General features: G+C 43.5%; 2 protein-coding genes across 2 annotated transcripts; both read right to left on the bottom strand.

Annotated features, from left to right (window-relative positions):
- Positions 1 to 3,849: 3,849 nt before the first annotated feature.
- Positions 3,850 to 8,034, bottom strand: RPL39 (ribosomal protein L39). The gene is made up of 3 exons (XM_084638771.1): positions 7,880 to 8,034; positions 6,813 to 6,916; positions 3,850 to 4,228 (listed from the first exon to the last, which is right to left on the bottom strand). Exons 1-3 carry the CDS (start codon positions 7,880 to 7,882, stop codon positions 4,180 to 4,182), a joined length of 156 nt encoding a protein of 51 aa, XP_084494897.1. The 5' UTR covers positions 7,883 to 8,034; the 3' UTR covers positions 3,850 to 4,179.
- Positions 8,035 to 13,509: 5,475 nt separating this feature from the next.
- On the bottom strand, positions 13,510 to 23,861 carry UPF3B (UPF3B regulator of nonsense mediated mRNA decay). Its single transcript, XM_084639970.1, is given in 11 exon segments — positions 13,510 to 14,641; positions 15,671 to 15,983; positions 17,893 to 18,053; positions 18,569 to 18,757; positions 19,770 to 19,813; positions 20,375 to 20,485; positions 21,137 to 21,235; positions 22,592 to 22,698; positions 22,842 to 22,948; positions 23,686 to 23,814; positions 23,817 to 23,861. Coding segments are annotated over 11 exon segments (1,437 nt in total). The 5' UTR covers positions 23,847 to 23,861; the 3' UTR covers positions 13,510 to 14,494.
- Between the last annotated feature and the right edge of the window lie 161 nt (positions 23,862 to 24,022).

Raw genomic sequence — 24,022 nt, 5'->3', positions numbered from 1 at the left:
AATCTAACTGAAAAGAGAAAAAAGCAAGCGGCCACTGAAATAATAATAATTTAAAATACAGAAATAGCCCTGTTAGCCAAGATTCTGTGCAAGCTTGTTTTCACCAAACCCCAGTTTGGACCTAAATATGTCTGGACATTGTCCCTTTAAGGTAGGGTTTGAATCAAAAGGAAGATTCGGTGGGGAAATGTTTTAAAAACAATTATAAGAGTTATTTTCCCAAGGAAAAAGCAGCTCCCTGCTGGAAGTTGCCACTGTCTGAATAAAATAGCACAATAACAGTAGTAGAATCATAGAATTGGAAGGGACCAGTCCAGTCCAGTCCCCCCACTGAGGGCAGGACTAAGTATTATCTAGACAATTATCTAATAATAGCTGTACAACAAAGCATCAGTTTAACCGATTGCCTGGACCAGCATTGCCACGAATACATTCTGAAAGGATTGACTAGTGACTGGTTTCATCCCAGCCCTGACCCTCATGATGGGGAGCAACTTTGTCAGCAGCCTATCCTGGTAGGTATAATTGCTTTGATCCCTCCTGACCAGGTTAAGGAAAGGAAGCAAACAAGAAAGGAGAGGGGTGAAACTGATGGATCTAACAGGGTTGGTTTTCAGCCTTCCTCAGTGCTGTATCTTCTAAACGCCTGCAGCCTCAAACAGCAGGTCTCTTCCTCAGTGGTTGTACTTGTGGAGAGAGAAAAAATTCAAGATTCACAAAAACTTTTGGATTAAAAAAACAAAACAAAACACAAGGAAAACTTATAAGAGATTCCGGTGGATCAAGCTTTTAGACACAGGGCTCCTGGAGGAGCATGAGAAAGCATGAGCATGAGAAAGCTCCTTTTAAAAAAATTGGAGTGAGACTACTTGCAGCATGTGGTCTCCAGTTAGATTTGAAGCATTTAAATCATCTTTATTAATGCTTTGTGCTCATCTTCTGTTGCAGACTTATCCTCCCCGCTCAATGATGCAGAAATTAGACTTCTATTACACATCCCCAGGAAGGGCTGCTGGAAGATCAGATATTACTGATGTGTCCTAACCCTGTTACTGAACACTTGCCCAAGGGGTCTCACTAGACATTTTTTGGTGGCCTCAGAGTGCAGCCACCAACTCTTGCCGGTGGCCACCCTGACAATTTTTCCTAAAATACTTAATTAACTTTAGGCAAAACAAATCAATATGTACACAGACACGTCCAAATCACTGTAATTTTTTATGTAGGCTTGTATTGCACTCAATACAAATAATGTACAATTTTGTCTCTATTTGTTACTAAATAATGCTCTTTGTATGTTGTGACAGGGTCGGGCCAGAGGGCTACAGGAGAGTAATAGAAGGCAGATATATTAGCCCCAGGTTAAGTAGGTCCCCTTTCCCTGGGTAAGGTAACAGGGAAGGTTCCAGAACCTTCTGGAGACAATTAAGATGACAGGCTGATTAGAACACCTGCAGCCGATCAAGAAGCTGCTAGAATCAATTAAGGCAGGCTAATCGGGCACCTGGGTTTAAAAAGGAGCTCATTTCAGTTTGTGGTGCATGTGTAAGGAGTTGGGAGCAAGAGGTGCTAGGAGCGAGAACACGGACTGTTGGAGGACTGAGGAGTACAAGCATTATCAGACACAAGGAGGAAGGTCCTATGGTGAGTATAAAGAAGGTGTTGGGAGGAGGCCATGGGGAAGTAACCCAGGGAATTGTTAGTGTTGCACAGCTGCTCCAGGAGGCACTCTAAACAGCTGCATTCCACAAGGCCCTGGGCTGGAACCCGGAGTAGAGGGCAGGCCCGGGTTCCCCCCAAACCTCCCAACTCTTGGTCAGACACAGGAGGAGTTGACCTGGACTGTGCGTTCATGAAAACAGCCAAACTGAGGGCTGCTGTGAAGCTCCAAGGCGAGCAAATTCGCCAATAAGCGCAAGGTAGAGTAGGAACTTTGTCACAACGTTCTTGTCTTTTTTGTTGTTTCTTTGGCTTTTTTATTTTTTTAAAAAAAGATTTGCTAGCTAGTAAGTCTGTTTCTGTGAAAAGTGCTATTTGTATGTTTAACACTGCTTTGCCCCCCCAGTCACGGCCCAGGAGGCTGTGGCCACACAAAAAGCCCCAGGTGGCTGCATGCAACCATGGTGGCCACAATTGAGAAATGCTGCACTAGCCTCACTTGCCTTTGGTAACTAGGATTTCCAAAATGCCTTTGGAGAGAGAGGTAATTGTGCAAGGACCAACAAGCTGCCGTAAGTAAAGTATGTGATCTAGCTCAGCACATGCTGCACCTTCACTGCCTTACTATGAACGCCAGTAAAAAGATCAGCTCCACCTATTTATCTTCTTAAAAATTGACAGTCTCTCTGCTGGTCCCGCAGGGCCTGGTGATAAAGGCTTAGAGCTTCCCCAGGATGTGGTGTGCTGCCACCAGGGAACTGAGTTTCAACTAAACTCCCTTAGAAGGGACAGCAATTGCAGCTCACTCCTCTGCTCCATTCAGCACCAAGCTAGCTTGGTCTCCGCCACATCTGTGCACAGAAGTAAAACGAGTTATTTTCAGGTAACCAGAATGTATACACCAGACCCACCATGGTGGAGAGCAGGGGATCAAGACAGGGCTCAGTTCCCCCTGACACCCACTCAGTGTGATCTTGAGCAAATCACCTTGCTTTGGAACCGTGTTTCAGTCCCTCCCAGAAAGATCTTTGTACATCTTCCCTCTCTGCATGCAAGGTGCCATGTAATTGCATCATCATCTAGTTAAGGGTCACTACTGCAGAATGCATGTATTACTGATGACTCAACCAATTATATTCCCAAACTCTATTCCTCCCCACCTCCACAGAGCAATCTTTTTTTTACTATGTTGTAACTAGAAGCATTAATCATTCAATTGTGCTGATAACTGATCAGAAGTGGGAAGAGGAGATAGTCTTCAGTGTTTAGATGTCACTTAAAACCCTAGCTGGAAAGATTTTCACCTCCAGTCATCCCCAACATCTCTGACTTTTTATACCCCTTCAAAATCTTGTGTGGCTATCCAAATGCAAGTTTCCAAAATTAAATCTGGCTATTTGAGAATAATAAATTGACTGGGCAAGGTTTTCCTAATGCATCACTTTTGGATCTGCAACATAAAACGATTTGTGCACCACAGCTGAATGTGAAGAAGTGGCCAGTGCATGTGGATTGCGCTACACTTCATTTTCCCAATATACATTGCTTGTGATTTTGGAGAATATACAACATCCCAGTCACTGCAAAAGAACTTGAGGCCAGATTTTTAAAGATACTTAGGAATCTGAAGATGCAGACAGGTGCTTAAATATCTCTGAAAAATCTGGCCCTTGGTGTACAAAAGGGTTATCAGAATAAAGCAAACCGACTGGGCAGACTGTTAAATAGTAGCAAGATGTCATAGATAAGATGAATACAGCAATTTATGAGCACTAAGACAATACAGGATGGCATGTCCTGGTAACTTGGGATTTTCCAGTTTGCTTTAGAAGGGTTTGATTATTTTACTTATTCATGTAGAGTCCTTTGCACATTCTACATGAGTGTGACCCTCACTAGTTCAGCCACCTCTCTTTCTCAGTAGAGATTGACATTTTCTTTTAAGTAAGGGCAAGTTCATATTTCTAAATTGCATCCCAACTTCGGTTGTTAATGTGTAATTATGGCAAAAGGGTACAAAAGGGAGATACTAGTTTGGTCTACTTGTTTCAAATAGTACAGATAAGAGACTGGGATGGCAGGATCTTTTCTCACACACTGGTAAATGCTCACATTAATTTCAGTCTTTATTCTCCAGATTACCCACCCGTCTCAAGCAATGCATGTAATAAATTCAGCCAGAATCATTCATTCAAAGGATCAATAATGCTCATATTTATTAACAAACCTGCAAACTGGCAATACAAATTAAGTCAATATATTTGAGCACAGAAATAAAGAACACTAATTGAACAGAGTCTTCATTTTTCAGTTATAATATTCCAAAGAGTCTATTAAAGTTATCTTTCAAGACTACAGTTTGGTATGGTTTTGTTTTTAGGGGTGTGGGGCAAGAGAGGGAAGAACAACAAGATTCAACACTCCAAAATGGGTCAGTGATGGTTTTTGTAGCAATGTGTATTGCAGGACTTGGGGCAGGAGAGACGCATGTGTCATTAGAGTTCCCATGAGAGCAGCTCTTTACAAGCCCAGCTTGGTCCTTCTCCAATGTCTCCTTTTGGAGTTGTACCTAAAACAAAAGCAGCACCACTTAATAAGCAAGGCACACTTGACAGTCTGTAACACAGACCACAATAACAGTCAGAATGAACCCACTAGTAAGGAGCTGGAATCTCTTGTAAAGGTTTAGTTGGGAATTTGTCAATTAATTATGGTAAAAGAAAATTACTTCATATTCTTTTTTAAACTATTTTCCATAGGTACTTGCTTTCCTTTTTCACTAGGTATATGAACCCGTATTGGTGTAATAATATCAGCAGCTTTAAAAAAAGGTAAGTTCCCAGAAGCAAACTTACCTAGAGACAGCAGCACTGAGCATGGACATACACTGTGCCACTTTTAGAAGAGAAGACAGTCACCGATAGCCTAGAATTCATGAGTTCAAGTGCTGGCAGTAAAGAACTGGCTAGCTCTTAAAACATCACCACAAGTACCATTTTTACCAGAAGAAAACATTCACATTCCCAACAGAAGTGGAATCCGAGAACACAAGAGCAGTGCATTGCAGCATGGAAAAGCACTTTCCCAGGGAAATCCACTAAAGCATTCATTCAAAACCTGCATAATTGAAGATTATAAATGTCATACTTGTACGTGTTAATGATTAGTGGTTTCACCAATGCATAGGTGAAATCAAAGGCAATATTAACAGAGTTACTCTCAGCAGGAAAATGGCAGTACTCCCACAGAATGAAGCACTGTAATTGCAGCCTGCTTTATCAAATACTTTGGGCAGAAAACTCTTGCTTTTGGTGCATTAAGTGTTGGAAGACAAAAATAATTAAATTATGCACATTAGTAATACTAATGCTCAATATGCCTAGAACACAGCTAGATAGGTATCATCCCCCTTTTACAAATGGGTAAACCGAGGCACAGAGCAAAATGACTTTCCTAAAAACAGAGAGCAAATTAGCTGTAGTGACCACAATAGAACCTAGCAATTCTGACTCCCAGCCTCCTACTTTAACCACTAGCTACACTCACTCAGAGAAAAAAGAAGATCCAGCAGTGGAAAAAATAAAAGTACAATAATGAAATATACAAATGAACTGAAGGGAGTTTTTCCTGTAAGAGCTCTGTACTTCACCTGCAGCAGTTGACAATATAAATAAACCTAAGGCACTTTAAGAAATGCCCACCAAGTGTTGTTGTAGTTTAAGTTTTATTTATAATAAAGGTTAAGATTTTGTCACAGTTATTTTTAGTAAAAGTCATGGCGAGGTTATGGGCAATTTTAGGGGGGCCGCCCTTAATTCTGCGCTGCCTTCAGAGCTGGGTGGCCAGAGAGCGGCAGCGGGTGGCCAGGCGCCCAGCTCTGAAGGCAGCGCCCAGCCAGCAGCAGCGCAGAAGTAACGGTGGCAACACCATGCCATGCCACCCATCGGCACGGCTGCCTTCAGAGATGGGCGGCCAGAGAGTGGCGGTTGCTGACTGAGGCCCCAGGTCTGCAAGCAGCAGTACAGAAGTAAGGGTGGCAATGCCATGCCATACCACGCCATCCTTACTTCTGCATTGCTGCTGGCGCTGCTCTGCCTTCAACTGCTGCTCTCCAGCTGCCCAGCTCTGAAGACAGTGCCGCTACCAGCAACAGCGCAGAAGTAAGGGTAGCAGAACCGCAACCTCCCTTCCCCACAACTCCTTTTTGGATCAGGACCCCTACAATTACAACACTGTCAAATTTCAGATTTAAATAGCTGAAATCATGAAATTTATGATTTTTTAAATCCTATGACCGTGAATTTGAACAAAAATTCACAGGAGCCCATGACCTGTGACTTTACTAAAAAATAACTGGACGGGGGGGCTCCCCACAGGGCTGGGGGGCTCACAAACCTGGCTCCAGTGGCCACAGCCATTGGGGGAATCGGGGCAGCACACAGCCCCAGCTCCAGCTGCAGGGGGTGGTGGAGTGCGCATGGCCCCAGCCGAAGCTGCGGGGTGTGCACGTGCACACGCGTTCGCACAGTCCTGACTCCAACAGCAGCCATAGGAGAGGGACACACAATCCCGGCTCCAGCTGAAGAAGTCACAGATGTCTGGTGAAACTGGTAAATGTCATGGAATCTGTGACTGACGTGACCTCCATGACTAAACTGTATCCTTATTTATAATCTAGCACAAGCAAGTACCAACATGCAATAAACGTGGACAAAATCAAGTACAGTATTTCAGTCTACATATGCATTCTGGTAATGATTTGTGGTTACAAATCCTCCAAATGTTATGTATTAGCCCATCACCATACGCAGACCTTCAATGAAGGAAATTCTTTAGTAGTAAGATTCCCCAGACACTGTATTCCTGGATCAGGGGATGGATGCCGAGGGTAATCACAGATGGTTTTTCCTCACAACACATCCATGAGTACAAGACTCTTCGATCCACCTGCCACTACTCATAACGTAAATGGAGCTTGTATAACTAGGGGCTTTGGTCAGTACATCTGTGTCAGTAACGGATCTTCCCATTCCCAAGCAACACACAGCTATCTGTGCCAGCAGAAGTGTGTAATGCAGATATGGTCTATATATATTTTTTGATCAGGTGTGGCAGCAAGCTGTGAACTCTCAGAAAGCAATAGCTGTTTCTACCTGATCTTATTGCCAGTTTTCATGCGTATCCACTGTGGGATGGGCCGGTTCTGCTTTTGCTTCTTGGCAAGGAATCGCTTGATCTTGAAGGTCTTGTGGGACGACTGAGGGTGAAAAGATAAAGGGAAGACATTGGAGACACTCTCCCCTATCAGAAGTTGCATTCAGAGACCTCCCTACAGATGCCGCCTGAGCCTGTGAGTACTTGCCTACACACAGAAGTATCAGTGGTAACAAAACTAAAGGGGCAAGGTTAAACAGATTGAGATAAACTGGTGCAACTGTGTGCATAGGGGGACACTCTGCACCAGTTTCTCCCTATTCAAAGCTGCACCAGTTTAGTTAAACAGATTTAATCTCACACTTAAACTAGTGCAACCAAGCCTGACAAAAATGGAGCTGACTGTGACCTCAGAGAGAGGGAGCAGCAGTACTTAAAGGGCTAAGTGGGACACAACAACCTGCATCCATTCCAGAGTTCAGTGGGCATCACAAACAGTAAAGACCACAAATCCTGTCTCCAACGCCAACGCTACCAAATGTCCCGGGGGGGGGGGCCTCTGTACAGCACAGGGAGCGCTCAACCCCCCCTGCCTCCCAGGGATCAAGGCCACGCGTGTTAGCCTAGTGCTCCTCCACCAGCCAGCCTCCTTCCCCTACTGAGCTGGGGGGGGGGGGGGCTCCGCATGGCCCAGCCCTGGGCCCCAATCCCCAGGCCCTATCCCCGCAGCAGCGGGTGCAGGAGGGCGCCCAGGACACGGTGTGACAGCTCCGGGCCCTGGGGCGCTGCGGGCGGGACAGTCCCTCCCCACGCCCACCGGGGGGGGCCTCGCTCGCCGGCCTCAGCCTCCCGCCAGGAACCCGCTCGGGCGATCCGCGGCTGGCCCGGCTAGGAGCTGAGCCGGGAAGGGGGCGGCTCCTGTCCCAGACGCCCCCCCGCCCTCTGCGCCTGTCCCACCCCCCGATTCCACGCGGGGAGAGCCGCGGGGGGGGAGCCGGCAGACCCGGGCCCCGGTGCCGGGCGCGCAGCAGCCCGCGCAGCAGCGGATGGGGCTGGATTGTCTCACCATGGTGCGGAGCGACGAGCCGGTCACCACAATGGCGGCGCAGGGAAGGAACGGGCGGGGCGAGAGAGCAAGGGGTGATGGGGGGGGCGGCCGCAGGAACAGCGACACCCAGCGCCTCCCCGGCGCCGCTGCAGCCTCGGGCCTCGCCCTCTCGCTCACTCACGCCCCGCGCCTGCTGCGTGTTAAAGAGACAGCGCCTCAGGTGGAGGATGCCGAGCTCTCCGAGCGGCCAAAGCTGCTGGCCCGCCCGCTGTAACCCGCCCCAAAGACCGGGCCCATCAGACCGCCCCCCCCAAGCTGAGTACTCTCAGTGTTGTTGTGGTAGGACCTCCCAAACCCAAGGGGACAGGGCCTTAATGTATTCTGGTTGAGTAAATCTTTTGTTTTCTTAACATACAAGAGAATTCACCATCAAAAACCTGCCTTTTTGTGGAAATGAAAAAAGCGAGACATCCCCAGTTTTTAGAAAGTTCGCCTTACACAGTTGTCATTCCACTGTGAGCTTCTCAGGGCAGGGCCTGCGTCTTTGCTGCTGGCACAGGACTTGTGTGGGATCAGCGCTTCCCAGCTAGGCAAAGTCGGTCACACCAGTATTTGGATGGGCAGACTGAGGCCTTGTCTACACGAGCAAGTTGCAGCGCAGGGAAGCAGCTTTCTGCGCCGTAACTCCCGAGGCGTGCCCACTGCCAAGCCACGTAGTGCGCGGAAACTGCACACTTGCTGCGCTGCAGAGCTTTCTGCACCGGGGCTACAGGGCCGCTGTGCCGGTGGAGACACCCGGGTCGATTACAGCGCTGCAATTGGCCCCTGGCAGGTGTCCCACAATGCCTGTTCTCGCCTCTCTGGTCATCGGTTTGAACTCTACTGCCCAGCCCTCAGGTGACCAAGCGTGAGCCCCACCCCTTAAATTCCTTGGGAATTTTGAAAGTCCCCTTCCTGTTTGCTCGGTGACGGGTGCAATGGTCTCAGCGCATCTTTCCAGGTGACCAGGTCTGCTCCACGCACCAGGCGGTCCCCCGCTTGGAGCAATGCCGAGCTGCTGGACCTCAGCAGCATTTGGGGAGAGGAGGCTGTCCCGTGCCAGCTGCACTCCAGATGTAGAAATTATGATACCTACGGAGAGATTTTATGATGCATGACAGAAAGGGGCCATGACTGGGACACACTGTAGTGCAGGTCAAAGTGAAGGAGCTGCGGCAACGCCTACCACAAGGCGTGGGAGGCAAACCGCCGCTCCGGTGCTGCGCCCATGAGCTCCTGGTTCTATGAAGAGCTGAACTCGATACTCGATGGCGACCCCACCTCCACTGTGATACTAAGTGGCTTGCGTGCCAGTCGAGAGTGAACTGAGCCAGGAGGAAATCTTGGACAAGGATGGGGAGTAGGACCTAGAGGCAGAGAATGACTAGGAGGTCAGAGATGCATGCAGCCAGGAGCTTTTCTTTATGCTGGAGGAGGCTAGCCCGTCACAGCTATCCGAGCTTGGCGAAGCACAAATAGGGGAGGAGGCCCCTGGTAAGTGGCTTTGATTTTGTGAATCGCTGAAGCGAATTGATGGGGGCAGGAGGGTTGCAGAAAGCAGGCTTGTGTCTGTATGATGCACGTACCACCCACATGCCTAGTCTGAGTGGCAGAACAGGGTGTTGATTGATTCCCTCACTTCTTGGGAATCTGCCTCAGAGGTCTCCACAGAACTCTCATGGAAATATTGGGGAATCTGAGACCACAGGTTCTTTGGCAGAGCTGCTTTGTTTCTTGCGCCATTAAGGATAACTTTCCTGCGCCACTCTGCTGTCACTGGGGTGTGTGTGTGAGTGGGGGGGAAATTCTGCACACAGGTGAGCTGCATAAGGGACAGGGCAGAAGCCCTTGGAGAAGACCCTCCCTTGATTCCCTGCTCACCCTCAGCAGCGAGGTATCTTCCCTAATGAACACAGCCTATGGAAAATGTGGGGACAGTAATGATTATAAGGCCCCCTACAGTGCTGGCTCTCCCCCAAGAGCCACGTGCCCAGTGTACAGTATGGTCCTGGAACACTGATTTCCCCTGCCCCTGTGGTTACTCTCCATTTTGGGGGGTCTTGTGGCTCATGTGTGCTTGCCTGGGGTCAGCCAGTTAGTGACAGGTATGTGAATAGTGGCTGTGTTTTAAATTACTGGATCAGTGGTCTGTGTGTTGCACACAATACTGCTTCTGTAAAATGTTGCATTTTGGCTTCACAGATATGACCTTGGGAGCCCAGCCTCCCTCTTTGTTATTGCTGGCTGAACGGCTGCGCAGAATTAGAAAGCGGCCACGAAGAACTAAAGAGGACGTTCTGTGTGATGTCACAATGCACTCTGCGGCCGAAAAACAAGAATTGAAGGAGTGGCAGGACAGCAAGAAGAGGGACCGAAAGGAGAACATGGCGCGCCAGAAGCCACGGAACAACTCTTAAATGTTACGGAGCTCCAGGCAGACACACTCCAAGCACTGCAAACCCAGCAGCTCCGCGCCCGTCCACCCCTGCAGCCACCCTCACAAAACTCTTTCCCATGCGCCCCCCAGACACCGCCAGCACACCCTGATCAACCTCCTGGCTCCAGTCTGTGCCCGTCGCATTCCACTCCTGTCCCATCACAGTCCAGCCCTGTGGATTCCCGGTACCCACTGCACTCAACACTGCAGTTTAGCCTTGCTGAAGTACAGTACCCACTGCACTGGACTCCAAAGGACAAGGTTGCATATGATACCTGGACATACACAAATCTTTAACCGTCCCGGGACCACACCTCCTCCTGGGACCCTCCCTTCCCCTATCCGCCACAGTGCTGGGCAGCGGTGTAACTGCCAGCGATGTAACTCTGCCAGTGTAGACAGACCCCTAAAGGAGCACAAGGGGCATGTGCAGAAAAGCTATAATAGAGTCAGTAGCTCACACTCCCCCTCCTCTGAATCTGACTTAAACCATTTCCTACCACAAGAGTGGGGGGCAGTTTGCTGCTAGAAATGTCACCTTTATCTCAGCAGACATATAAAGCATATAAAGATCTGCAGTAATGAAATACCCCCCTACTACTTTTTGTAGGGGATTGCTGCAGCTAACCTTCCTGTTGGAGCCCAATCGCAACTCCAATAGTTAACTTTCTGCTTTCCTAACCTCCTGAACTTTTTTTTCCAAACAAACTACTGTGGAGTGTTGCTCTGAGCTTTGAAATAAGCTGATGTTGCACCCTTGAGCTAACTTCTTTGCAAGAAGTGATCTCTGTGTATTCAGTAATTTGGAGATCAGTTTGTAGAGTACATGAAGTGCTTTAGGATCATAGTGGACCAAAGGAGCTATGTAAATGTAAGATATACTTTGCTGCTGTCTTGGGTAACCTGTGCATTGCTATGTGTCATATATAATTTACTGAGAAATATCACCATCCTAATTGTGATTATGGAAAGGTGAACTTGTTACTACAACCTGTTTACAGCAGTAATCAAGTTACCGTCTACCGTTGTAGGGAACAGATCACTAATTACAACCTTAGCATGCCTATCGACATAGCATGTCTATTCGACATTGGTGAGGCCTCATCTGGAGTACTGTGTCCAGTTTTGGGCCCCACACTTCAAGAAGGATGTGGATAAATTGGAGAGAGTCCAGCGAAGGGCAACAAAAATTATTAGGGGACTGGAACACATGAGTTATGAGGAGAGGCTGAGGGAGCTGGGATTGTTTAGCCTGCAGAAGAGAAGAATGAGGGGGGATTTGATAGCTGCTTTCAACTACCTGAAAGGGGGTTCCAAAGAGGATGGATCTAGACTGTTCTCAATGGTAGCAGATGACAGAACGAGGAGTAATGGTCTCAAGTTGCAGTGGGGGAGGTTTAGATTGGATATTAGGAAAAACTTTTTCACTAAGAGGGTGGTGAAACACTGGAATGCGTTACCTAGGGCGGTGGTAGAATCTCCTTCCTTAGAGGTTTTTAAGGTCAGGCTTGACAAAGCCCTGGCTGGGATGATTTAACTGGGAATTGGTCCTGCTTTGAGCAGGGGGTTGGACTAGATGACCTTCTGGGGTCCCTTCCAACCCTGATATTCTATGATTCATGCAAGGAGTCAAAAGGAATGGGATACATTTCAAGATGAACATTTAAAAGCTTAAAGGCAAACAACATCCCCCCGCCCCCCAAATCAGAATTTGGGGCCCATTCCAATCTTTTACCAATCATATAGCCACTCTGAAGTCAATGTTAAGAATATCAAAATCACAACAATCTATTTTGTTTAACAAAGAGAAGGTTAAGGGGTGACTTGATTACAGGCTATATGTATCTACATAGGGAACAAATATTTAACAGGGGTCTTCTGTCTAGCAGAAAGAGTTATAATATGATCCAATGGCTGGAAGCAGAAACTAGACAGACTAGAAATAAGGTATAATTTTCTGACAGTAATTAATCACTGGAACAGTTTACCAAGGGTCATGGAGGATTCTCCATCACATCCAATCTTGATTTGAAAATTGTGTACTTTTTCTAAAAGTTCTATGTCCTGGTATACAGGAGGTCATACTACATTATCACAATGTTCACTTTTTGCCTTGGAATCTAAGAAACCAGACCAGGTCAGATTAGTGGTCTAGCCAGTCCAGTTTCCTGTCTGCCAGTAACTGTACCAGATAGGAAGTTGAAAGGAAGTATGTAATGATCAATTATAGGATAGCCTGTTGAGTGGCTCTGCTAAAACATCTGGCTCTGGTAAAATGAGATTGAGCACAGCTAGTACAAGCAAGGAAAGGAAGTGTTACTAGTTACAGACATTTTATCTTCAATGGTTAAAAAATAATTCAAATACAATTTGCGATGAAACTTGGTTACCTTGAAAGATTCCAATTCTGACTGCGTTATATGGTACCTCAGAAATAGAGAGCACTGCTTTTTCAAAGGGTTTTGGTAGGTAGTATTTAATTCAAAGATCTGTATATAACGGTCTGAAAGGAAATACCTACATTCAGTTTAAGAGAATAGCGTTTGGTTATTTGTGATTACAGAGGTGCAGCAAATGGAATTTGGAGATCAAACTTCTTCCAACCTTCTTATTCTCATGAACTAATGATTATGACAAATTACTCTGGACTCCGAGAAGAAAATATCATTAGGCCCACCTCTCTTGCTGTGTCATCTTTGAATAAGATCAGCCAGCCACCAAGGAAAGAGAGAAGACCATTGTGGCTATTCCCTCGCTGCTAACCGATGTGGAGTTTTGGTTTTTTTTAAATGTTAGATTGGCCTTTTAGGAGAAAAGTAGGGGAAAGGTGGAGTTTTTAATAGTAGTAAAGGAAAGACTCATTTCTGCATTTGGAAGGTTTCTCTCCACTAACAGTTTTATTTTTACAGGTTTGGGTTTTTTTTGTAAAGTAACATTATGCACTGTAATTTAGCTACAGTGATATATATTAGTTTAGTATTCTCGGTTGTTCTCCGCAGAGTACAGGGATTTTTTGTTATTGAGTTTGAAGCCATTTGACAATCTTAACTAATGTACAATATTAGTGTGAAAAGCTTTGATAAAGGATAAATACAGTTCATGAGATAAGGCTAGCTCTGTGTCATGCCCCTAAACAGAAAAGTCTCACTGAAGACAAATAAGTTAAAGTATCTTTGATTTTTGAGATATTTTATTGGTTTTAGTACAAAACAGCTAAGGCTAAAACTTGCTAGCTTCAAGAGGATCATTATTGGTGAAGTTTCTTCTGGGCAGTGAAATAACACTCCAATGGATCAGGAAATATGAAGCAGAGATTGAAATGACACGTTTCCTACTTTTAAGACACTGAAAACAAGAGGGAATGCTTGAAAAGAATCAAACGCTTTACACAGCTATACTGAATTAAAAAAAAATTGTTTCAGTGTAGGTAGACAGACATTACATGACAATTTATCGAAAAAAGAAATACCCAGTAATAAAATTATTCCTACACTGCAATCTTTTAGTTCAACTATTTCATTCAGTAACCCACTTCCTACATGGAAGATTCTTTATAAGGCCTCTCCCCACTTTCCAAACTTCCTACTGCTTCTATCTTGAAAAGGTTTGTTCTGCAGAAAACCAGGAAAGGCTTCTCCAGATCACTGATGACCCAGCTACCACAGTCTGAGAACTCTGTTTTAGTGCTAGGATTACAGTGTTTATTTGTAACTATTGTAGTCTCAGACCAAACACCTCGCAGCATAGCAATATAGGATGTTAGCTTTTGAGCAAAACTGCAGCTTTAACTTTGCTCCTCTTTTTAAGTGTAACACACACTGGTTCAGGACCACTTTACAAAAGAGCTCTGGTTTTAGATCCAGGTGTCATTCCTCCTGACCACATGACTCACATTTCTCATACTTAAGGCCACAAAAAGCTTTTCTACTTTGCAAACTGCAAACATTTTTTCTCCATTGTAGTCTGATGCTATGAAAATAAATTCCAATAACAATGAGAACACATTTCAAATTCTGAGGTTCTTTAACCAGAAACATCCAACAGCACAATATCCCCTTTTCTTCCTTTGTTCCTTCTCTTTGAAGGCACTTCTGGATTGCGTAGTACATGCTCTTTGGCTGCTTAGATAATCAGAACACATAAGGCCTGTGTGCTAATCACTCCTCTTCTTTTGTATTACTGGTCTCACTTTCCTGTTTTTTATCTGCTCCTTGGTCTGCAGACTTTGTAGCAATGTCTTCATAAGGACACAGTCTACTTCGACTTCGAACTCCTGGCTGGTATAGCTGCATTGCTGGACGATCCTGAAATAAATCAGAAGGTAGCAGACTGTCTTATAGCCAAAGCATCATACTAATTCCTATAATTTCTAAAGGGATGATACAAAAAAAAAAAACAAAAAAAACCACACACCACACAGACCACTTCAGACTTTCCCAAAATACTATTAATTATTCAGTGACACCCAACATTACAAGTTCAATGACAAAGAGTAACTGCCGAAATAGCACTGATGAGAATGCTGCTTTAGATTATGTACCCAAGTATTTTAAAGCATTCACAATGATAATATTTTAAGTAACAATTCAGTTTGTCCTCTTCAAGCACATGAGCAAATTTCAAAGCTTCTCCCAAGGAAAATTTTTTAACTAAACCATGAAAAGCATACACCGTAGGTGCTGCAAATGTAGAATTAATGCACATCTAAACTGGATGTATTCCTATCAATGGAAGGAATACATATTTTGGGGGTATTCTGCATACAGAACTATATGTACATTAACATGGGGTCTGTGCTATGACACTACATAGCAGTGTGCCTCTCTTATACCTGACGCAGCAGCCTCTGCAGTGTTTTGGAGAAGGTATAATACGGGTGGCTGCCTGCTATATCATTTTCTCTCACTTACAGAGATGTACTTTCTGGCATTAACCCACACGCAGCATCTGCAAGAATCTGGTCCTACCATATCAGTTCTCTGGTGACACAAAAGTTAAAAAGCCAATGTTTATCTGCTGGCAAAACCAGGACAGACATTTATTCACTTTTGTTCAGAACTTGCCAGTAACAGCTGGATTTGTGCATAATTCCTATAAAGGCAATAAGAAATTTGCCAAGACTAAGTTTATCTTAGCAGCAGCAAAGCTTACAAGATCGGTCTATTTTTCCCTCATACATGACAGCAAAGTTTACAGCTGAATTATTATATGAGGGAGAAAAAAAATTCCAAAAGGTAAGAAATAGCATGACCCTCCCCTTAATTAACATTTACCATAAAACCAAAAACGAGGCCTTATAGAGCGGGTGTGAATTTAAAGAGAGCCAGCAGCACCTTGTTTCTGATGCGATCTCTCTTAGCTGCATCCTCTTTTTTGTCATCTTTGGTTATTTTCTCAGCTTTTTCTGTGTTGCCTGTAAAGTCTGGAAGATCACTTTTCCTTCCTCTCTCTCTGAGTGAGTTTATCTCCTTTTTCACCTCTTCCTCTTTTCTTCTAAAAACTTTTTCTTTCTCAAAGCGTTCCTTCTGCCTACGACGCTCTTCGTCTTGGCGTCTCTGTTTTTCCCGCTGCAGTCTCTCATATTCTCTCTCTCTTTCAAAGTCTCTCTCCCGGTCCCTGTAATCTTTTCCATATTCATCTTCAGATCTGTATGAAACACACAGCGAGAAATTAAGCTTAAAAGATTGGATAATCAAAATCACAGATCTGTGTAATCAATACCACAGCTCCAAATTTGCGTCAATGTTATGAGACACGGATTTGTAGATTTTAGACAAGAGTTAAAATATCCTAGAAGCCTTTATCCTAGAAGCCAGTCATATTTTACTACAAATACAGAAATAACTGCAGTGAGGATGTAATCCTACCTGTAGTGTTCTCGCTCATTATCAAGGAAGTTTCACAGTTCTAGCCACATAGCTGACTAACTCCCTCTGTGGCCTTGGAAATTACTTAAATCTCTTTCTCATTCCTCTGACACATGGGGGAAACCCACACCTGTATACATCACATGGATGTTGTGAGGATTAGTAATTGCAGCACATGGTTGTCATTCTGGGCTGCATTCTGGCATAAGAACAGCCATATTTTTCCTTCCTGCCAAGGCCTCTAAAGAGATATGCATTATGAGTATTGTGGACTTAAAGTGGCCCCTGTGCTCCCAGAAGCTGCTATAAGTGCAATCTATGGAGCTGTTCTCATTTATGCTAGAGACTGTGGAACCCCAAAGCCAGCCCCAGAATTTGGAGGGCACAGAGGTGGCTTAAAGCCATCTTTGCCAAAGGGCTGTGCCTCCTGAATTGGGCTCCAGCTCCTGAGCTGGGCTCCATTTGTAAATATCTTCAATTGAAAGGCCAAGTATTATTGATAAAACACTAAAATTTGTTTATTAAATGAACAGATATGAAATAGTTCAAGTCCAGACGGACCTCCCCCCACCCCTGATCATGAGTACACTCTCCTAGACAATTCAGATCAGAGACATTACTTCATTTGAATTTAAAAGCTGTTCCAGAACAGCGCACCGTAAGTTTTAAATTACTAGTCTAGAAGGGTTGGGTTTTTCTGGTAAGTCATATATACAGTACAGACCTGTTTACGCGCAAACCCGCTTAACACGTGGTTGCGCCATGCCTCCCAGTGCTACCTATTTAACATGTGAGACTCGTTAACACACGGTACAGGAACTTGCTATGTAGCACTACAGATTTGCTCACTAACTCGCTGACATAGAAACTGACAGGAAGTGCGGAGCGGAAACATGTTGTACATCTTTACCGATATTGGTAAAGATGTATCATGCACACTTAGTCATTGTCATGCTAGAGAGTTATATAGTAATATGTATACTACATTACAAAATTTTAACCGTAGGCCTAATATAATAGCAGAGGGCAAGTGTCAGCATTCCTACACTGTAGAAGAAAAGCTAGTGGCAATAGATCGAGTAAATAGTGGAGAAACCCAGGCCAACGTATCGAAAGATATTGGACTTGCCGAATCTACTCTCTGAGGACGGCTAAAAAATGAACCTAAACTGAATGGCTTTGTACAAAATATTGATTCTGCCGTGAGGCCCAAGTGAAAACGTGTGCGCTAGTCAGCAAACCCCACAACAGACAAAGCCATGCCCACGGGGTTTGCTCAGGAAAGGCTGAAAGGAATGCCGCTAAGTGGGTCAATTCTTCATGCCCAAGCAACAACATTTGGAAATTTAACGGGGGATGAATCATTCCAAGCCAGCAAGGGGCTTATAAGTAGTTTTAAAAAGCGTCATGGCATAGTGCAGGTATCAATTTTTGGAGAAAGCCGATCAGCCGATGAATTGGCCGCCAACGCGTTTCATCTGCGGCGAATGACAGACTTCATAAGAAAAAAAATGTGAGCCAGAAAGAGCAAAAAACAACAGCGTTTTTTTCTAAGTGAATCATAGACACTTTTTTCAGCATGGCCCTCTTAACCCACGGTCTGTTAACATGCCGTCATACGGTTGGACTCCCGACATCCGCATGTAAAAGGGGTCCATATTGTACTAAGTACTGGAATACTAACTAACTTTTTTCCCTTCTCTTCTTTAGTCTCTCCATCGGATCGTTTGGCTGACACACTGCTTAGTGTGCCAGCAGCTTTTTCCTCCCTCACATTTTCTTTTTCCAGTTTCTTGAACTTTTCCTTTTTCTCCAAGTCTCTTTCATCTTTCTCTGGTTTCTTAAGTAGCTGTGAAGAAAACACATGTTCTTTTTAATCAAAGGCTCATTCTAATTCTACTCTGTAGCACAGTATAATTCAGCTACTCGGTTGAAGTGACTTCTGCTTAACATGAGAAATATTCAAATATGTAACTAGTTAATTCCATACTCACTATGCTCAGAGGTAATAACGTCTACAACTAAAATAATGATCCCAATCCCAGAATAGGACTCATTTCCCCCGTACAATATGAGAACAAGATCAAATATATCCAGTTACCCAGATTATATTAAATTCATATGTTCTGAGGAACAAAAGCATAGACACACGTATTCAAATGAAAATTTCTTATTAGAGATAAAGAAATTAACAACATACAAATCCTTACTGTACTTTAACAAAAGCATGAACATTATGAAATAACTAATCTACACCTACAAGATCATGAATTACTCTTGGTTACGTATTCAGTGAACACATTTTGTATGCAACTTTTACAGGGAAGGGGGAGGAAAAGTCTATAACAATGACATGTTCTGTACTTTAATCTTTGGTTCATCCTTTGATTTATCCCTTTCTTTCTCTGGACATTTGTCAACTTTCTTCAGTTTTTCTGCTTCCTTTCTCTTCCTTCTTTCTTCTTCTTTCCATTTCCTCCTTTCTTCTTCTCTTTGTCTTTTTCTTTCCAGTTCCCTTCTTCTCCTCTCCTCTCTTTTTTCTTCTCTCAGTCTCTGGAAGGGGGAGGGGGGGGAAATTACATTTCCCACATTAGAAAAAGTTACTCTTAAAAGTTCCATAAGATACCATGTCCTGAAATGACACAAAATTCTCTAAAATATACTGCTTTATAAAACATTGCGTCTCCCTTTGTACCCTTCTTTTAAGCAACTTATTGAAAGCTTCAAAATTCACTGGAGCAGCATTACTATGTATATTTCAGAAATCATTAACTCCATATTTTAATGGAAGTTCAAATGAAAACACCCACACATCAGAACCCACCCTAAAAAGTTACACACACCTGGAAGAAAAATAGGTTCATAAGAGAGAAATCACCAAGAGGGCATTAATTTGAGTCCTGGTAGCTACAAACAGTATTTTAAACAGAATATGGCTTGCCAATCACACAGCTACAGCTCACATGACTCAGTGTTCCACTGAGACAAGGACTGTTATTAAGCCACCATATTAACCAAAATATAGCTTGATATCAATACTCTGGGAGCCAGTATCAATCCCCCGCTAAACAGTTTGTTAAGCATGAACCCAGGTTATACCAAGTATTTGGGATAAAGAGTACAAGAAAACCCCATCCCATTTTAAACATGATTATAATCATTAGACTAAGGCCCTGTACACACTACATTTTTCCTCTGCAAGCATGTCCAGCTTCCCTGCTGGATCTGCTCCACTACACTTACCTACGCTGAGCAACATGGATTCAGTCCTGTAGCATAAAAAACAGTTGTAGGACATTTCCTCCCCCTCCCACTCTTTTTACAAAAATGTTTCACAACTTTCTTCTGAGGAGAAAAGGAAGCGCTCCCACCTACCTGAACAATTCTGTAGCTCTGGGAGAATTATTTAAAACAAGGTCTTTAGATCCATTTATCACAAAAAAAAAAAAATCTTGCTATACAGACATCACTGTACATACACAAAGTTTTAAGAGCAAATTATCAAAAACTGTAACCAAAAAAGACTCTACATAGATTCTACATAGATTACACAGAGAAATCATACCTGTTTGTTTTTCAAGAAGTTCAGAAGGGGAGTTGTCTTTTTAGCTAAATAAACATTAAGAATATAAATATTTTTGCCTTTACAAATATCAAGATATGTTTTCATAAGTTAGATGGGAAAGACTTATCTCAGTCTATATTAGGTTTTGCTCAGTTTCAGTCTTATTGTACCACAACTTCTCTCTCTCTCTTCTTGAAATGTATACCCTTCATTTCCTTATAAATGGCTACGTCTCCTCGTGTAATATTTTAGCTAAACTAAATGAGTCGTAACTTACATTCATGTATCACTTCCCATCCCACAGTACTAATATTAAAGGAGCCAATGCACCCCTTACTGGAATTTAACAGCACATAACACAAGTGTTTAGTATACATAGCGGAGAAGATTACAATATCCAATTTAAACTAAAAAGAGGGACTGGAGCAAAGATGAATAAAAGTAGATCTTCACTTGTAGTATTACTCTAAGGACTTAATGATACTAAATGATCTAAAAAGGAATGTCCCCAAAGTTCAAAAGTCGTAAACCTACAAAATATTGTACGTCATATGTTTTCCTATATTGCGAGAAGAGGTTCACATTTAAGATATCAGTTTTCATACCTATTAACTCTTTGTTTCTTGCCTCTATTTCCTCTAGTAGTGTTTCAGGAGTTGATGTTAACTTTTCATCATCTGCACTGTAACTTTCCAAAAACTTCTTATACTCTGGGTCTGGAGAGAAAGATCGGTTTGTGCTACAAAATACACATACTAACCCCTCTTCTGGGAGTTTCAATAGTCACTCTGCATTTTCAAACTTATGAACAAACAAGAATGGGTCATATAGTCTTATGAGCTGCTGCTCGATATTTGTCTTTAGCCAAGTTAAATCAAACTCTGAGGCAGGGACTATGCTGGGTTACGTTTTGTAAAGTACATAATTAATAGTAATAATGCAAGATTTTAACAACGTTATTCCATAGTGTGCTTATTAAGACATTTTACTGGTTTTGCAGTTGTCTGTTTTTCTTTTAGTGTACCAAGCCTGCAAAAGCTAACTGAGACAGGGACCATCTTTTCATTACATGTGTGGGCGTTACCTAGTACAACAGGACCCTATACCTTGCCGGGGGCCCACTAGGTACTATCATAATATCAATAATACCATAAGTACTTTTGTTATAGTACAATAGACAAGTTATTTTGAAAAAAAAAAAAAAAGAAATGTAATTGTTGCATGTTAAGTGTTTAGTATCAAACATTATTTTGTTACACTAGGACACCACACAGTCAAAATAAATTCAAATTTCTGTTATCAGATACCATGCACCACATAAATCTCCACATATTCATGCATGCAACAAACAATTCTAGTAGTTGTACCATCATCAATAGTCCCAGTTTTGGCATCCTTTTTCTTATTCTTCTTTTTTGCAGATTTTTGGAAAGGTGCAAATTCGACTATGGCAGCATACTCCTGACCTGTTAATAGTAAACTGTTAAAACTGTTTAATCACCAAGGTAAAAAAAAAAAAAAAAAAACCACTAAAATCTTGACAGTGTATTATATTGGAGGAGGGACACTGGGGCATGTTTATAAGAAACAATACTAGAACAGATAAATTGATAGTAGCTATGAAATTTGTCATGTGATTAGATATATAAACACATTATTTATAACTCTTTCATCGCAAGAGGGTCTCAAAGCACTTTCCAGACTATACACAAAATACATACAAAATTACATTAAAAGAAAGTTAAAGTTGCAAAATGTAATACTCAAAAGTTAAGAAATGCCAGAGCTAAGGTTGCTCAGGTAGCCTTAATTCAACATCCTGATATTTATGCATTATGATGACATACTGTTCCCTCCTCCCCCCACAATTCCTGCTTCATTCACTGGGCGGGGGGAGAACACTGTGTGTTCAACTGGGAACATGGAGAAAGGGGAAATGTCTGTTCTTGACAAAATCCAATATGATTGACAAAACGTCCATGCAGAACAGAGAAGAACTTGATTTTCAAGGGTGTCTTTCAGAAGAAAGATAATAAAAGTTGCATGGATTCAATGTATCTACCACGTAAGGTATATATATAGTGAATTACCATGTCTAAGGGGGGGGGGGGGAGTAGTTTCAGAGAATCTAGGTAATTTAAATGCCTTCTGAATAACTGAGGCTTCAATTGTCATAGCTCCATTTCACAAAAAGCAACTGGTTGGTGGAAGATGAAAAATAAAAAAATTAAAAGTAAAATCTCTCTTAAAAAAATACACCTATAAAAATATCCAAATAAAACAAGAGTTTAAGGGTGAAATTCTGGCCCCACGGAAGTCAATTGGAAACAGTGGCAAGACTCCCGTGGAGCCAGAATTTCACCCAGAATATACATGTTAGAGGATATCAGCAAAAACACCAATAAGCTTTAGTATTAGATGCTGAATGCTCCCAACAAACCACATAAGTGTCAGTTCAGTATATTGTTAACTAAACTTAGATTATATACATGTAAATTACTAATGGGCTAGAATTCCCCTTAAGCAGTTTGTTCAAAAAATTTAGCACTAATACTGCTTTAAAAAGGGGGATTTATTGTTATTATTTTAAGCTATATTTAAAATCTACTACACAAAGCGTGATGAAGTTTATCAAAAAGACTACATGCAGACACCATATATTTAATCACAATATATGGTGCCCAAGTATAATTATGGCACTAAAAGAAAGCATACAATAAGAAAAAATCTGGGAATAAACTACTTGACAATCGCCTAAATGTCATCTAATATATCTGATATACAAACATTTTAGTATATAACCAAGTTTTATGTTTACTTGCCTTTGTGATCAACAAAAACATAACCATCAAAACGATCCCTGAACAGTACTATGTCTTCTTGGTTTTTAAAGTTGATGTATGCTCTGGAAAACATGTGAGGATACAAACTGCAAAAGGACAAAAAATAGTAATGTGTAAAGAAATGAAGTTGGCTAGTTGCTCATGATTTTAACTATACACACTATAGACAAGTGTAAATTAATTGACATACTAGAGTTACATGAAAAAATTGAAACTTGAAGTGTTGTACCTGGAATCGTTAGCAAAGAATTCAAAATAGTCATGTTCAGGCAAAGGCTGAAGATGTTCTTCAAGTTGTTCCTTGGTCAAACTGGGAGGCAAGCGTCGAATTACCACCTTAACACAAGAATTTTAAGAGAGTGTAAATTAGTGTCTGCCCCTGACTTTATTTCAGATTTGTTATTTGAAAGATGCTGTAGGATAACAGAGCTAAGTCGACAACTGTGGCTCATGAGGAGATGGGTGAAATTTCACCCAGCATAACTTCAATGCCATTTTTATATCCAAAGTACTGAGTGACCTAGAAACATCACAATTCTTCAAGGAAGCAAAGAAAGACTGGGGGCCTGATCCAGCTCCCACTTAAGTCAAAGAAAAGACTCCTACTCACTTCCCAAAGGGAGCAGTCTCAGGCCCCAAGTAAGGAAACGTGGTTCAGTGATTAGAGCAAGAAATTCAAAGGAAAGATTCCTGAGCTCCGTTCCCTAGTCTACCACTAACCGCCTGTGCTGCTCCGAGCAGGTGACTTGGGCCAAACAGTTCCCAAGTGGTGGCGAGTGGGTCCGGCTGCCACCCAGGCCCTGCTGACAACACTCACAACGCCACGCGAGCGCCAAGGGGGCTCAGACCTCGATATCCCAGGCTGGGCCCCGGAAAACGAAACGCCGCCAGGCACCCGCCGCGTTTGTAAGGGGTTACCCCGGGCGCCCTGCCCCCGCATGGCCCCGTCCGGGCGCTGAGGCGCTGGGCTCCGCGGCGCTCGGCACGGGGCTCGACTAAAACCTCCGCGGGGCCCAGCCAGGGGCTGAAGCCGCTCCCCCAACGACGCGGGACGGCCCCGCCCCCAGCCTCACCTTGCTGAGCGTCTCCTTCTTGTCCTTGGGCCGCTCGGGCTCCCCGCCCCCCCGGAGATCCAGGGGGGCCCCGGGCGCCCGCTTCTCCTTAGGCCTAGTGTTCTCCTTATCCTCCTTCATCCCGTCCTCCGGCCCACCGAGCCACGCCCCCTCTCGCCCATTGGCCGCGGCGCCTCTCGCGGGATCACAGCCTTAAAGGGCCACGAACCACCGCCTCGCTCCGGAGGCGCCTCCTCAAGGACACAGCCCCGGGGGGATGGGAGCTCCCGGCATGCACTGGGGCTAACGGGGGCGACCGCTCCCGGCTAGCTCCCAGCAGGCCGGTCATGGGGGCCAT

The sequence above is a fragment of the Lepidochelys olivacea genome (assembly GCF_965140295.1).
Source record: "Lepidochelys olivacea isolate rLepOli2 genome assembly, chromosome: 9".
NCBI lineage: Eukaryota > Metazoa > Chordata > Testudines > Cheloniidae > Lepidochelys > Lepidochelys olivacea.
This window is presented reverse-complemented; position numbering and strand designations above follow the sequence as displayed.